Genomic DNA, 16,004 nt, shown 5'->3' with positions numbered 1-16,004 from the left:
TGGAAAGGGATGCAGAAACCTACCACTTTCTGTGTTGCTCTCTAAGGGTTAAACCTAGGAGGGAGAAAGAGAAGTCCAGGTCAGGTTGTGGAAGCCGTGTGTGTGTGTGTGTGTGTGTGTGTGTGTGTGTGTGTGTGAAGCCTCCCTCCCCTTGAGATAACCCAAGTCAGTGGAAAGGGATGCAGAAACCTACCACTTTCTACGCTTCCTGTTTGCACCTTGCAAAGTACCGTGGGGGTGGCTTTTTGGGACGGAGGGGGCAGTTTTATTTCAGGTGGCGGTGGCACTGAAGAAAGTAGCTCTGGGAAGGGGGGGAGGTTCCATTTGCTGATGGCTGTCTGGCCAGCTCTCTAATGCCTCCAGGGTGTGTGATCCTGAGGGGGTCTGGAATACATTAGGCACAGACAACTCCATCCTCAGGGTCTGCGGGAAAGCTGGGAAGTGCAGACTAGGCAAACAAAGACAGGTTTTCTCTGCTGTTGAGAGAGTCAGCCACAGAGAGGTAGCTTCCTAAGTGACTTTCCCTCAATTCTGTGCTTTGGATCCTGCTCAAAGAGGCTTCCTGTGCTCTACCACTTGCAAACTGCATCTTGACACAGTGGAGAGAGGTCCTGGCTCCTTGGCCCTTAGAGGGTGGGGGATCTTTCCTGAGCTGCAGTCCGCAAGGTTCTCCACTGATGCAAGAGGAGACACGCTTGGTAACATGGCTCTAAACCAAAATACCAGGAAAATCAGATTTGTTCTGAAACATTTTGGGGCAATAATGGTGAGCATATGTTTCAATACTGTCATTAGCCGAATTAGCAGACATGGAGCTGCCCAGAAAACATATGTGTGTGTGTGTGCGCGCGCGCGTGTGCGCGCGCATGCGTGTGTACACACAGTAAGCAATGCCTGGGGGGTCTGCTTTGGGGTGTGGAGTCAAGTGTAGTGGTGGGTGGAATCTGGGAAGGCTGCCTGGTGCACATGGATTCCCAGTGCTCAAGAAGAAAGGAAAAAAATCTAAGCATCTTTGACTCCAGGGAAGACCTGGCACCCACCACTGCTGAGAAGTAAGTCCCCTCTGATTTTGTCGCTGCCTCCCACAGATATTCTGGGCAGCGATGGAAGCCTAGATGCCTCACCGTAAGGAGCGGCCGAGTGGGTCCTCGCTTCACACACACGGCAGCGCTGGCACCGCGGTGAGCCTGTGGGGTGGGCTGCTTCCGGGCTGTTTGCCCCCTCCTTGCCCTCTTCTGGGATACCTGCTTGCTGGCCGCCCTTTCTCCATCCCCCGCACTTAAGAGATGACTGTTGACTGGCTGTGTGATTATGGGTTTTTTTTGAAACAAAAATGCTCTTAATTTGATGTGAAATTTACTACATGTATAAAACCCAACGCCTTAGGTGCTGAGGAAGTCACTAATTTAGAGGTGTCTTGTTACAGAGACAAACTTGCAAAAACCCCTGAATCCCAATTCACAAATTGGTGATTCGTTTGTCAGGGGATATTTCACATCTAACACATAAGCCCACGACCTTTAATTAGAATTTTGCAGTTTGTTTTATGCCCCTGGAGGCTGACACCTTGAAAATTTTTTTTCTTGATTTCTTATTGCTAATAAGCATCTTTCGTTTTCCCCCTGGTACTTTGAAGAAAATGATGCAAATACACTTAATTACAGTGGTGGCCATAATTTGTCAGCTGAATATGTGATCAGGCACAGGCAGAAGTGATCTGATTAGATCTGTGATCACACTCACAATAAAGGGAGCGCATGGCTGTGTTGTTTAAAAACTATTGTGTCTTTTGCCTTGTTTCTGTCTCCAGGAGGGAGGAAATATGTCCCGGCTGTCTCTCACCCGGTCGCCGGTGTCTCCTCTGGCTGCCCAGGGGATCCCACTGCCAGCTCAGCTGACCAAGTCCAATGCACCTGTGCACATCGATGTGGGTGGCCACATGTATACCAGCAGCCTGGCCACGCTCACCAAATACCCTGACTCCAGGTAAGAGCAGCCCTCCAAGTGCCAGGCATGTGGTGGTAAGGAATAGCATCTGCAGCCAGATGCAGCAGGGCTTGTCTGCCTTGCTTGCCGGCTGCAACACAGTGTGCTTTCCAACATGTCCGGGCTGATGCAGACCCTTGGAGCTAAGGCTTGGGAAGCTGAGTTTGCTTATTAAAGGAAGCTTCAGAACGGGGTTTGTAACCCTGCATTAGTGACACGGATCTTGCAAGGTGGAGGGCCCAACCTACCGACAGAGGCTTAGACTTGTTCAGAGCCAGCCCTCCCTGAGCCTGGCCAGCAACTAGCTGGGGAATCTCATGAACCTTCAGGTTCTTTCTGAGTAGGACTCAACTGGCCTCTGCCCGGCATCACTTGTGAGCCAAGAAGGCCAAGTACATCTTGAGGTGTGCATGTGTGAATATGCCTGCATGTGCGTGTATAAGTGTTTAATTTTGTTTCCTGTTGTGGAAGTACATAATGGGAAGGAGGAGGAGCTGCAGTTTTCCCTCTTTGTTTGGCCATTGCCAAACCCAAAGCACTAGCAGGAGTCCCTTGGAGATAGCTGCTGTAGTGACTGGCTGGGTGTTCCAAGACTCTCAGGAATATTCAAGGTAGTGGCTGAGCCCGAGATTCATGTCCTGTAGTAGATTAAAGTGTCTGTAATCAATTCCCTGCCCAGCAGTGAGCCACCCACACTGCTGATGTTGGCCCAAGCAAGGCACTGAGTGCTGCTGACTCCTTTGCTGTGGCCTTGGATGTTTCTCTCCTGTGGGTGGACCAGGATTCCTGCCGGCATGGTAGCAGGGCTCATGGAGCTAGGCCGTGTCTCTGAGCACCTCCTGGAGCACTGCGCTGCTTGCCGAGCCTGCAGTGGTTTGTGGCCGCCATTCTCTGGGGCCACTGAGGGTTGAAAAGTGGCAGAGCCAAGGCTGTAGGGCATCACCCTGATTTTACACATTTAAAAGAAGAACTAATTCCCTAAATACCAGGTGACAGTCTCTGGGGAGCTCCTCTGTCAGGCTGCCTTGTCATTGGTGTGGTCACTCAGACCACAGGTTACAATGTGCAAGGCAGGCTACTTTCAGAGCTCATTCAGGGCCAAGGGGGGCCCTCCGCAGGGACAGTGGTGTCCCCTCAAAATTCCAGTTCAGAACTTGGGGAATCTGGAGTATAGCTGGTGGTTGGGGCTTCATGCCCTCAGCCTGACAGGCTCCATGTGCTGCCCTTACAAACTTGGGACTTGGGAGGGGCAGAAACCATGAGGCCGAGTCAGCCCGTGTGCTCGCTTGCAGAGCCCTGCCTAGGGTGGGAGATAGATTCTGCTTATTTAATTTCAGTTTTGCCTTCTGCGGCATTCCTGAGTTGTATGAGATAGATCATCCCTTAATCGGCTGATGATGTTTGTGAGTGAGATTCATAAAATCTTTGCTTACAACCCTCTCGGTAGAGTGTTTTCTGAAATCAGACGTTTGCCTTTCTGGAGCAATCATAGCCCAGGCCTAGGGGGAGATAAGAGGGCCTCCTGCTTATTTTGTCTCAGGGCAGCTGCCTGGGCATGGGGAGGGGTGGGTTGGCGTTTCCCTCCCAGGCCACGGTGTGGCTCATCCTTACCCTGCTTTGCAGTGGAATATGTGGTCTTGCTGGGAAACTAAGCCTCCCATGGCCCCATGATCTGTCAAGTGGGAGCTCAGTAGGCAGGCTGTGCCCAGAGGGGCTGGCAGTCCGCATTCTTTCCCAGGGCTAGAGCTCCAGATGAATCTGTTGTTCTGCTTGGATTGCTTCTGCTTCATTATAGAGCCTACAGCTCTGGCCTAGAGGCTAGGGGCTTTGTTGACCTATGGGACAGTCAGAGGACAGGGGTTATCTGGGGTCTGAGAAGTGGACTGTAGAGCTGTGCTAGACAGGGCCTCTTGGATCTCTCTTATTCTTCTTTTAGTAGGTTGCTATAATTTAAAACTATTTTTCAACAGTTCTGGAAAAATAGATTAATCCTTCACCCAGAGGGTTTGTGGATGTCATTGTCCCCTACTGCCACCCCCAGGCAGTACTGTGAGAGCTAGAGGACCCACCCATTAGGTCCCTGTGCCCACAGTGTTGTTCTCAGCCTCTTGTTCTTCACTCATCCAAGCAGCTTGAGTGCTGAGGGCCAGGTGGCACGTCCCCAGGAGGAGTAATGGGTCCTCAGCCAGCACAGCTACCTGGTGCTGACAGTGGACTCTGCCTCTCCCCTTTGTCCTGCCTGCTGGACATCACCTAGCTCCCCCCAGCACAGCCCCATATTGACATCCATCCTAGATGTGAAGAGCAGCAAACGGAAATGGCCGGGAGCTTCAGAACTAATAAAACCTTACTCTGAAACATCAGGAAATTGGAGCCAGCGCTTTTAAAAAAGAAAACGAAGACTTGATGCCTTCTTTTCACACCAGAGGCCAGTGATGGGACTGTGCCTTTTTTGTCCCTGAGGGTCCCAGCTGCCGAAATGTGAACTCATCCACTTATTCCACAGAGGACTTCTGAAGTTGGTGCCCCCCACACTGTGCAGCCTCCCCTCAAAGAGTGGCCTGTGGCTGTTTCCACAGAGACCCAGAGCCGCCAACAGAACCCAGGATGTCATGGCTGGAGCTTGTTTTTAAGACCTTGCAAGAGACTGGAGGTTCCTTCATGGTGGTTATTCAAGCCCACCCTCAGCCTCTCCATATCCTTGGTAGGCTCGGATTCTGGGGCATGCAAGAGCTTGGTGCTATGTGGAGATGCCTGGCTGCCAGTTGCTCCTGTAACAGAGCCTGAGCCATGAGATAATCTAGAACCAGTCAGGCATGGGTAGATCCAGAGTCCTCTAGGCCAGCAGGATACTCTGGAGCCCCAGCCAGCCCTGACAGCAGAGGGATTTGGAACTCAGCCAGACCAAGCACACTGCTTGCTGCACAGAGTTTGAGCTCAGCCAGGAACGTGGGGAGAGTTCCCAGGCAGGCTGAGGCTTCAGATTTGCTGACTCACCTGTGGCTGTGGCCCTTACTTCTTGCTGCCAGGGCTGTGTACGGCCTCTCACATGTCTGTCTACCACTGCCCACAGCACCTGGCAGCCTTGCTTAGTCGTATCTGTCTCCAGAGATGCCGGGTGGCCCTCACTCTTGACAGCTGCATGTCTAAGTTCTAGAAGGTCAGGCATTGGCCACTTTGAAAGCTGCAGTAAACCATGGAACCCACAGAGATTTTCAGCTGGGCCTATGTCCTCAGGGACCACTTGCACCAGGCCAGGGAGGCTCATGGGTTCAGTGGCCTTTGGAGCCCCAAGAAGTATCTGGGTGGTCACTGTTCTGGCTCCAACAACGTAAGCCTCTCCATACCTGGCCACTGGCCCAACCTGTGTGGCTCATCCCTAAGGCAGCATCACCCTTGATCTTGCTCCATTGACACGGGGGCTGGGTATGTCTCTAAATGAGGACAGGTGACTACATCGCTACCCTGTACTGGGAAAATACCCATGGCTGATCCCTTGAGTGTGCCAGGCCACTAGAGCGTGGTTTGCTGTAGTTAGGTGCTAAGGGGGATATAGAGGCTGTGAGCCCCTCAGTTTCTGTCCAGCTAATGTGCCTTGTGTGCACAGTGAGAGCAGTAGGGTAGAGCCTTGGGAGAGCCGGCATGGAGTAGATGGAGAAGTAGGGTACTGGGACTATGGGAACATCTCTGGAGGGCTGTGGGGTGGGCGGCAGGTAGAGTGGGGCATTTTGGCCCCGACTTATGCAAGCTAGGCTGGTAGTCCCCAGTCCTCACGTGAGTGAGTGTTCCTGTCACCAAAGGAGAAGGTCTGATAGTGCCATCACTCCCTCCTGGGCCAAGATCTTGGCTTAGAAACCCTCTGTGACTTCAAACAGCCTGGGAGAGCAGGGCTGTGGACCAGAGTTCACTGACCTGGGCTTTGAGGATGTGTGAGCCCTGGCTCTGAGGCTTGGTTCCTCCTCCTTGGAATGGGTAGAGACCAGGATCAAGGGGTCCCTGAGAGCTTCTTAAAGACCCTACATTTGTTAGAAACACTGTCCTTCCAAGGACAGGGTGCTGGCAACTGTCTTCCCTTCTAGTCCTGGTCCCTACCAAGTATGTATAAGCTGTGGCATGTGTGAATGCTTGTGCTCACGTGCTTGGTGTGTTCACAGTGCACTAGTCTGTGTGTGTGCGTGTGCACTGTGCCACTCATGCATGTATGCTGTACCTTCCGCCTGCCCCTGTGTCTCCCTGAGTGGCTGCAGGGTATTGGTGACTTTCTATCTCTGGGTGGCTTGTGGTAACTGGTGTGTACCTTTCTCAGTGTGTGTCTGGCTGCCTAAGATCTGTGAGTTGCAAGGCAGAGGACCGTGTGACCTATGTCTATAGCCTGAGTGCTGTGTCTGTTACTTGGTGACAAGAGTTGAGTGAGAAGGTTGTGTGACCCCAGTGACTATGTTGGCTGATTTACTTATGTTCATCACGTGTGTGGCTGTTGGCTGGGATATTGGGTGGTCGACGTGTGGTTTTTGGATGACTATCTGGTGAGGATACCCGTACCAGCTCCGTGACTGGTTTATGTCACCATGTATATCTTGCTGTAGTTTTCTTGGTGTAACACGTGTCAGCTAGCTGGCTGGTGTGTACAGCTGGGTATGTCCCTGTCCCACTGTGGATTGTGTGTGTAGGAAGCATGTGCTCACGACTGTTCCTGTGTCCTGTATGATGGCGGTCAGGCTGGCCCAGTTTGTGCAGAGAGCTGGCAGCCCTGGTGCAGTCTCTACATTGCCCAAGTGTGGTCTTTCGAGGCAGGGTGGGCACTAATGAGGACAGGGCAGTTGGACCCAGCCCCTTCCTTCCTGCGTACACCTTGCCTGTCTCTCCCAGAATAAGCCGCCTCTTCAATGGCACTGAACCCATCGTTCTGGACAGCTTAAAGCAACATTATTTCATTGACCGGGATGGGGAGATTTTCCGCTATGTCCTGAGCTTTCTACGGACGTCCAAACTGCTGCTCCCAGATGACTTCAAGGTAAGTCCAGCAGCTCCCCTGTGCCACCTGTGCTGTGGCATTACACAGGGGATGCTGTGACTTAATAAATGGACCCACGGTTGTCATGGCAACCATAAAAAGTTAACCAATGAAGCCGAGGGCTACATCAATTTTTCTAAACTAATTTTTTTCTCACATTTTTAGCTTATTTATCAGGGTGTAACAGCAATTATGCAGCAGTACATACCCCAGTTTAATGTTTGTCATGTTGAAAGATTGTCTTGGTTACTTTTCTCTCATTGCTGGGACAAAGTACTCAACACCCAAAATTCAGGAAGGAAAGGTTTATTTAGCTCACAGTTTGTGGAAGTTTCAGTCCGTACTTAGCTGGCTCCAAGGCAGAGTGGCACATGGCAGAGGACAGCACTTCATGGCAGTGGGTAAAAAACAACAAGAGCAAAAGGGAGGAGCAGTGGCAACAATGGCAACAGAGAGCAAGTCTGTCTCCCTTATGTGGCATTCAGGCTACCTGCCCCAGGCCGAGGGGAGCACTCAGACCCATAATCCCAGCACTGGCTCACGAATTAATCACAAATCCTAGAAGTCTGTCCCAGAACTGCATGAGGCTTTGGAAGGACAACTAGGCACAAAACATAACTAAGACTGTTGTGTGTTAAGAGTTACACAAGTTAGGGGTTCCCAAATCCATTCCTGATTGGGAATTTGCAGGGGGAAACTAATGAACCAAACAAACGCCTTTTTAAAAAATTAATTATAATTATTTAATTATTTGGTACAAGGTCTTACTATGCAGCTCAGATTCATAGTGATCCTCCTGTCTCAGCCTCCCTGGCTGGCACAGCATGCAGTACCAGGGATCAAACCCAGGTCCTTGTGCTTGCAAGGCAGTCCCTTAGACCACTGAGCTATCTCCCCAGCCCAGACATATACCTTTTAAACAGAATTGACTCCTGCTCTCAGGGTAAGCCTATCTGGGTAACTAAGCTGGTTCCTCCCTCCCACCTTAGTCTGAGTCCCTCTAAGAACCAAGAATCATAGGAGGAAGAAAATTCAGGCTGGGGCTACTCAGGCTCCTGTCTGTCCTTCCTTTTTTAATTGCTTCCTCAGAGGACCAATAGCCCCAGAGCTTTTTTTTCCCTTAAACTCATTTACTGAGTGCTGACAACCAATCCTGAGCTGACTACACAAGGACACACATGGGTCCTGCCTCACGATGCTTATGGTATGTGTCAAGATGGGTGTTGACCGTGATTATACCAAGAATCGACCACTCATTAAGAGAACAGTGAGGAATTGAGAGTGAATGGAGAAGCTGGCTGGGAGGGTTTGGAAGAAGGGACGTTTTGTTGGGTGGTGACAGAGGAACAAGGCAGCCAGTGGTATGAGCCTTGGGGAGAAGGTGGTAGCCACAGGCTTGGTTCCTTCCCACACTGAAGAGGTGTCAGGCCTGGGGTCTTGTGAGCCAGGAATGGGCCAGCAGGCAGGGAAGCTGCTGTTTGATATCAAGACCTCGGTGAGAGGCTCAGCATTTTACCCTGCAGGCATTGGGAGGGCTGTGAGGAGGGTAAGAATAATGAGATTTGCTGGTAGGAAAGATTGCCCTGGATCTGGGGTAGACAAGGATGTGGGTAGGGTAGGAGGTGTGAGCAGGAAGCCAGTTATGGAATGGGCCCCTTCAAGGCAGGGACTTGCTTTTAGGGAGAGGATGTAGGTGCGGATTGGCAGGGAAGTAGGGTGGGGAGGATGCTTCAGCTTTTGCCTTGAGGCCTGAGTCAAATGGAAGAGGCTGGGGGCATTTGGTGTCCTACTCCTTCATGGACAAGCTGGTGGAGGATCACCTGGAGGTGACCCTGTTGTAAGGAGAAATGGAGTAGTTTGGTGTACAGATGTCATGTAAAATTCTAGGAGCTGGTGAGTGATGGCCCTGGGAGATCTCTGCGTAGTCAGGAGTACTCCCTGCCTGATGGTGGGCCCAGAAGAGGAGGGCTTGAGCCTCCCTTGGGGCAGTTCCACAGGGAAGGGAAAACATGTAGAAGGGACTTATGACCCTTGATTTTGGGATTGGGCTTCCTTGGTTTTCCTCCAGGGTCCCTCAGGCTTCCCAGCCAACCCTGGTTGTTGACCCCCAAAGAGTGGCATGAGTCACAGGCCCAGGCCACTCAGGGCTGGAGCTGATATGAGTCACTGTGTATTTGGGGGGGGGGCAGTATCAGAGCTGAGGAACAGTTTATGTGATCCTGCACAGCCTAGGAGTGGGCTGCCTGCTGAGAGGTAGCTTCCTAAGATACCTTGTCATACTCTGTGCTTCCTTGGGAAGGCACAAGGCCAGGCTCTGGACGGGTCTTGTTCTTTAATCCTCACTCTCCTCTGAGTTGGATGTTTATATCGTTCCGTAGAGGAGGAAATAGGCTCAGGGAAGGTACAATGAGTTTCACAGATCTTGGGACTGGTAAGTGATACTTGAATTCCAACTCATGGAGAGCTACAGACGTTTTTTTTTTTTTTTTTTTTGTCTCATTCTGGGCTATGAGCTCTTTTAGGGTGGGTGAAGGCTGAATGCCCAGTTGAATGTCTTATCTGGGTAGGATTCTAAGAAGGCAGCAGGTCCCAGGCATAGGCACAGCCTCTTGGTCCTGGAGTGTAGCTCCCTGGTCTTTGCGATAAGCTTCTGTCCCAGGAGCATGAAGCCACCCAGTGCTGAGGGCCAGATGGAAGGGCCTGTGCACAGCAGACAGCAGCTAGATTCCTCAGACTTGCACACCTCCTGCTGAGCCTCATTTGCTCATCTGTACAATGGGGACAGCCATCCCAGTTTACATGGGTCACAGTTCCTGCAGAAAGGGGATATCCCCACCCCAGTGGAGAGGACAGACCACCTTCCTTAACCTCACATCCACGTGTCTACAGGACTTCAGCCTACTGTATGAGGAGGCTCGGTACTACCAGCTGCAGCCCATGGTACGGGAGCTGGAACGCTGGCAGCAGGAGCAGGAGCAGCGACGTCGCAGTCGGGCCTGTGACTGCCTGGTGGTGCGAGTCACACCGGACTTGGGTGAGCGCATTGCGCTCAGTGGTGAGAAGGCCCTCATCGAAGAGGTTTTCCCCGAGACTGGAGACGTCATGTGCAACTCGGTCAACGCTGGCTGGAACCAGGACCCCACGCATGTCATCCGCTTCCCTCTCAATGGTTACTGCCGGCTCAACTCTGTGCAGGTGAGGGCTGTGGGCCCCGCGTACCGCGTACTGCGTCTCCTGCCGCACCTCGGAGCACAGAGGGAGCACACAGGAGGGAGGCACCATCCCTGAAATGGCGAAGCCCTCGGTGCCATCTTACAGAAAAGGCAACAATGTGTCGATGCATAATTTATGTCCCGCTCATAATTAAATGATGGAGCCTGGGGGATGGACTTAAAAAAATTGATCTGTACTTTTTCTTTTTTCCCAAAAGGATGTTCTATAAAAATGGCCCAGGGTATTTTTCAACCAAGTGTGCTTCTTTGACACCCAGAGTCTGATTTTGGATTCAAATTAAACTCAGGCACCAGGAGAGGTGGGACAGAGGCCTGGAGCCCCTTCCTCACCCTGCGGACCTGGGGCCACAGGCACTCAACCACTGCCTAGAGCATTTCTGGCCTGGGCTTTCCTGGATGAGTCAGAGGATTCAGACGCTCACATGGAATGGCGCTCTAGTTTCTAAGCAGCAATGGGAAACTTTTTCATCTTTTCCTTGTATCGGGGCTTGCACTAAGCGATGTCCCCAGAACTTTTTTATTTTTTATTTTGGGACAGGGTCTCACTAAATTGCTCAGGCTGGACTTGAACTTTTCATCCACTTGTCCCAGCCTCCCAGAGCTCTGGGATTCCAGGCATATGCCACCGTAGGCACAGGCGGACTTATATTTTTGGGATCTGGTTAGAATGAACTGTGGGGAAAAGGCCCCTTTGCACACATTCCGTTGACTGTGGGTTGGCACTTGCTAGTTGGAAGATACAGATGTCAGACACGGTGACCAGAGCCTACCCTTGCAGAGGCGCAAGCACACCTTCTGGGAGGCCTGCAGAGACTCGTGCTTGGAGGACAAAACCCCTTTTTCTCTACCCTGAGCTTCCTAGAGCTGATGAGGCCCCCCGGGCCTGAAAGCATCTGGGACTCTCAGCTCAGGGAAGCAGGTGGCTGCCCAGAGGCTGGGGGCAGGGGCTTTCCATTATTGTGACCAGAGACTGATAGGGTGCCTGGGGCCATGTGTGTGCTGGTTACGCCCTAGAGAAGAGAGAGGCAGCCCAAAGGCTCTTTTTGCTTCTCTAAATCCGGAGGCTGTGTACCCTAAGGGCAGCAGGGTGGTAGCCCAGGTGGAATAGCACACCCAGGTCCAATAACTCAGGGGGCCCCTGGGTCGGGCTGCACATGGGTCCGGCTGAACCTGTCTGTCCTGTGGTAGACCCCAGCTGGGGGGGAGCAGGGACCTTTGTCAGTGAGTGAGACTAGCAGCGTAAGGTAGCTAGCTCTGGCCAGGGCCCAGCCACCACCAGCCAGGCCAGGCAGCTGGACACTGCTGATCCCACTTTCTTCCTTGGCAGGTCCTGGAAAGGCTCTTCCAGAGGGGCTTCAGCGTGGCTGCGTCCTGCGGAGGTGGCGTGGACTCCTCCCAGTTCAGCGAGTATGTGCTTTGCCGGGAGGAGCGGCGACCACAGCCCACACCCACTGCCGTCCGGATAAAGCAGGAGCCCCTGGACTAGGCCCTGCCTCAGTGCCCACCTGAGGCCCCTCACCCAGGGGTCACTCCCAGAAACCTGGAAACTGTGCTGGGGAGTTCTGACTGTGCAAGCTTAGCAGTGGGCTTGAGACTGAGGTTGGGGCTGTAGAGTCTGAAGTCGGCCCAGGGGCACCAGCGCCTCAGGCGTCATGGCAGCAGAATATGGGAAGCTGGCGGCGTGCCCACTGAAAGACTGTTGTGGCCAGAGATGCCGTGGCCAGAACTCCACTGCCAGCTCCCCCACTCCCTGCTTGGCCCTGTGGTCAGGTGCAGAGGGCTCTGCTTGCCGAGCCACGGTGAGCAGAGGCATCCCCAGCTCTCCGGAGCAGCTGTGTCTCCTCTGTGTGGTGGACACTTGGCGGGTCTCCTTGTGTCAGAGATGGCTTATTTTTCTACAGTATTTAAAACGGAAGTAACCGTCACTGCGCAAGGCAGCAAGGCTTCCAAGGACCAACGCTTCTTCATCTGGTGCTCAGTTCTCAGACATGCAGCAGGCCCACGTGGATGAGCTGTGGGGAGCTGGGGGTGTGTGTGGGTGTGACAGTGCTTCGGAGCTGAGGCAGAGGCCTCAGGGGGCAGGGCTGCAGGGGGGAAGGGGGTGAGGATGGCTCGCATAACCCTCTCAGACTCTCTTTGCTGCCTTCCAGGGCTCAGGCTGTGCTCAGCAGGTCACCTGACCTGCTCTGGCACAGGAGCTCCCAGTCTGTGTGTGTGTGCGTGCGTGCGTGCGTGTGTGTGTGTGTGTGTGCGTGCATGTGCGCTCACTCCTGGGCCCCTAGAGAAGTCTGTCCCCACAAGACCAGCTGTGGGGGCTGCACCTTACCTCAGGAATGGGCCTCCCCATGAAGAGGCCTGTATGTCAGCAGCATCCTCTGGGTCCCCAGCTCAGGGAGCCACCCCCAGCTCGTTTTTCCCACACTAATATTCACACTGAGTTTTAGCTAAACGTGTTCTACTAGCTTGGTGGTGAGACTGGACACAGGCATACCTCATGCTCTAGACCCTGGATTCCAGCAAGGACAGCCCTGCGGGGATCCTCAGACCCACCCCCAGACAGCAAGCCCAGAGATGGACACCTTGGGCCTTGTCATAGTTCCCCACATGCTACCCCCTACCCCCCTGGAGAAAATGCGGAGGACTGGTGGGTGGGGTGCCTGGGCCAGCACCCTGTGTATAATGCCTGTAGACTTGTATATGACTCCTTTAATATTGTAAAGATGCTGATGTACAATTGTCATGTGTTTGTGTAAACACATTACATTCCTCGTTCATGCCATAAACAATGCTACGAAGCAAAAGACTGAGGCTCTGTCCTGTGCGGAAGCAGCAGCAGCTGGTTGCCCGCCCACATTGGATGTGCAGGGAGGTTTGGGGGTGGAATTCCTCCCTTGGTTCCCTCAGTTCAAAGCCAGGAGCAAGCGGCAGCACTGGCTGGGGGAGGGGCAGGGCCAGGGGCCTGAGCTCCATGTTATTTATTGCATTTGGGTATTTCTTCACGGCTTCTGCCTGTCCCCTCTGGGCAGCACAAATTCTGAATTCTGATTCACGGTCCCTAACCAGATGCAAACGGGCAGACAGGCAGGTTTCCGGGGGCTTTGAAACCCAGTCTTAAATGTGAGAGGCTTTCTCTCTCCCCATCATTTGGTTGCAGGTGACGTTCTCTTTAGACTCCCACACAATGGTATGAGAAGGTGGCAGGCTGTGGCCTAGGCCGGTGTGCAGGACGAGCCATAGGGCCAGCTGAAGATGAGCCATGCAAACAGGGTCTCCACGCAACTCTTGCTGAGGGAGCCAGCAAGTCACATACACCCCCAATTTTAACAAGCCTGTATTTCTACCAGGCTGTGTTCTAACCCACATGGACCCTTTTACACACCTGCCCAGGGCCACCAGCCTCCACCTGCCTCAGGCCATGGGAGCACGGAGCAGCAGCTTCCCGGCCAAGGCTGCAAAGCAGACGCCAGCCCACTGTGCAATCTAATTTGCTGGACAAACTCGCTAGGCTTCTCCTCTGCCCAGCAATGCGCCCACAGTTGGCACCTCTGCATCTGGCATCAGGCTCACATCTGAGAGGAGGAGAAAGTGTTGTGTTTATTAGAAAGGAAGTCTTGTGAAAACAGCTCAATGCTCTGAATGTTTATAGATTTTTTTCTGGCGTAATAGTGCGGGTGCTGATGGTTCAAGATTCTCTACCATTCTCAAACCATCTTTTTGCGCTGAAAGAAGGGGGTGTATGTGTGGTAACTACTAAATGTGATGATTTCTTTTTAAGTAAAATTGAAAAGGATTTTACATCAACTGGGGAATTTCTGAAAGTGTAGGGAAATCCTAATTTCCTCTAATGCTACTATTCTAATACACCTAATCTCCATAAACAGTAGCTACAAAATATCCATTCTTTAAAGCAGTTTTACATTCCCTGGGATGAGTATAAAATCATCTTTTGATAACATACTAGTAGTATCGGTGTTACTTCTGTTCTTCCATAAACCCCAAAACTATTCTTGATGATAAGCAACTGGACGGAGAGCTGGGCCAGCGCTTTTTCCCCCCACCGAACCTCTGTCAGTGCAGAGAGCAGGCAAAGCCACAGCAGGCAGCTTCCCCACTGTCCTGATCCCATGGGCTCCAAGCAAGGTCACAACATGAATAATAGCTTTTAAGAAGTGTGTACGTGTTTTTTTAAGCTACTATCTATGTTCCTTAGAATAAATAAAGGCTATTTTATAAATGACACAGAGCTCTAGCGCTTTGCTTTTAGTCCACGGAGGCAGCCCTCAGGTCCCCTGGCACAATTGTGTGATGATGTAGGACTTGGCTCCACCCAAGTCTGAGTCCCGTAACTTCCTGACCTGAGAGCGTTGACGAGGGATGGATCTTGAGCAGCTGCATGGCCACAACGCTGCCATGTACCCTGCTGTCTGGCCCAAGAGTGAGGCCAATGGGCATGGACTTCTGCATCTCTCCCAAAGCCCCAGGCCTGGATTCCAGGGCTCAGCTTGTAGGGGACCTTTGGCACTGTGCTAGTTTTATCCATGTGTGAGTCAAGCCACTAATATATTTAAGAAGGGGGCAGAAAAAGCCCACATGTGAGCACTAGAGAAACAAAAGTAGGTCCATTAAACCCTTGACCAAGAGGAGACTCATTGCTGGCCAAGTGCAGGGGAACCTGCCCTCCCTCTCTGCCCAAGAGGCAGATTTGTGTTCCCCTTAGAATGCTGTCTGCCAAGACGGCCTCATTCCATCTAGCCCGGACCTCTCTTCTGGCAGGGTAGAGGTGAATGGATGTACCAGCCCAGGAAGATACACTAAGACACACATGATAGGTGACAAGATAAAACATCCAAAAATGGGAGCTGCCAAGGGGCTTTCAGTTGGAAGTAGACTAGTTTTCATTTGGAGATTGAGCTGGAAGGACAATTGACAGCCAGAGAAAGCAGCTGCTAGCCTCGAGCCACAGAGTGACGGCCATGACCAGTTGAATTTAAGGTAGGCGGGCGAAGGCCAAGGCAGCCACGTAACACTAGTTTCGTCTCCTGCATGATGAAGACACATCTGGGTTTCTGGGCTCCGCTCGATCCTTACCTGAAGGAGGAGGCTCCTTGCAGAGCGAGGGCCGGTGGGAGCTCTAACTTGGTAGCTACACTAAAGTATGTGGGTCCCTATGTAGGAGAGAAGCCTGCTCTGTTTATTGCCACAGGCTTTAAATTATCTACAAATGGATGCCCTTCAAATTAATTGTTAAGTATGGAGAAAATGATTTTAATGTGTATTGTCGAATGCAACTCCTGCCTTTATTAGTGTGAGACTTCTCATTAGACCAAACAAAGTTTATTGTCGGTATCCATGGAAACCTACAAAGGAGTTAAAAAGATAAAGCTCTAATGTCCAACGTAAAGCCCAAGATGATTTCCCTGGTTTATTTCATAACCTTGCCTGGATCTGAGGAAGATGGTCAAGGGCACCTGCTTGAAGGAAACTATACCGTGATAACTGTATTTAGATAAAACTGTTAAATGTATTGACTGGGCAGGGAGGAAGAGGCACACTCCCTCCGGAATTCTCTTCTGGCAGGAACTCATTTCTGACAATGGATTCTGGACAGCCTGATGCTCTCCAGAGGACTTCACAGATAACCTTGAAAAAGGGGTTGGTGGCAGCTAAAGGCAGCTTCCTGCCAGGAATAAGGCTAGCCATGGCTTTCTCTCAGAAGCATCACAGTTTTCTAAGGTGACCCAAACAAAATGCAGATCCAGTGAGGGTTGAAG

The 16,004-nt window shown here is 51.9% G+C and overlaps 1 protein-coding gene across 3 annotated transcripts in view; it reads left to right on the top strand.

Moving 5' to 3' along the window:
* Positions 1 to 14,372, top strand: part of Kctd15 (potassium channel tetramerization domain containing 15) — a 17,885-nt gene extending 3,513 nt beyond the window's left edge. For all 3 annotated transcript variants that reach the window (XM_023721654.1, XM_023721652.1, XM_004636729.2), the window contains exons 3-7: positions 1,089 to 1,181; positions 1,811 to 1,986; positions 6,856 to 7,000; positions 9,890 to 10,195; positions 11,561 to 14,372. In XM_023721654.1, coding sequence (XP_023577422.1) covers positions 1,116 to 1,181; positions 1,811 to 1,986; positions 6,856 to 7,000; positions 9,890 to 10,195; positions 11,561 to 11,719 — 852 coding nt within the window. In that variant the 5' untranslated portion in view covers positions 1,089 to 1,115 and the 3' untranslated portion in view covers positions 11,720 to 14,372. The remainder of the gene's footprint in view (positions 1 to 1,088; positions 1,182 to 1,810; positions 1,987 to 6,855; positions 7,001 to 9,889; positions 10,196 to 11,560) is intronic.
* The last annotated feature ends 1,632 nt before the right edge of the window (positions 14,373 to 16,004 follow it).

This window comes from Octodon degus, unplaced genomic scaffold, assembly GCF_000260255.1.
Source record: "Octodon degus isolate 3935 unplaced genomic scaffold, OctDeg1.0 scaffold00083, whole genome shotgun sequence".
Lineage (NCBI taxonomy): Eukaryota > Metazoa > Chordata > Mammalia > Rodentia > Octodontidae > Octodon > Octodon degus.
This window is presented reverse-complemented; position numbering and strand designations above follow the sequence as displayed.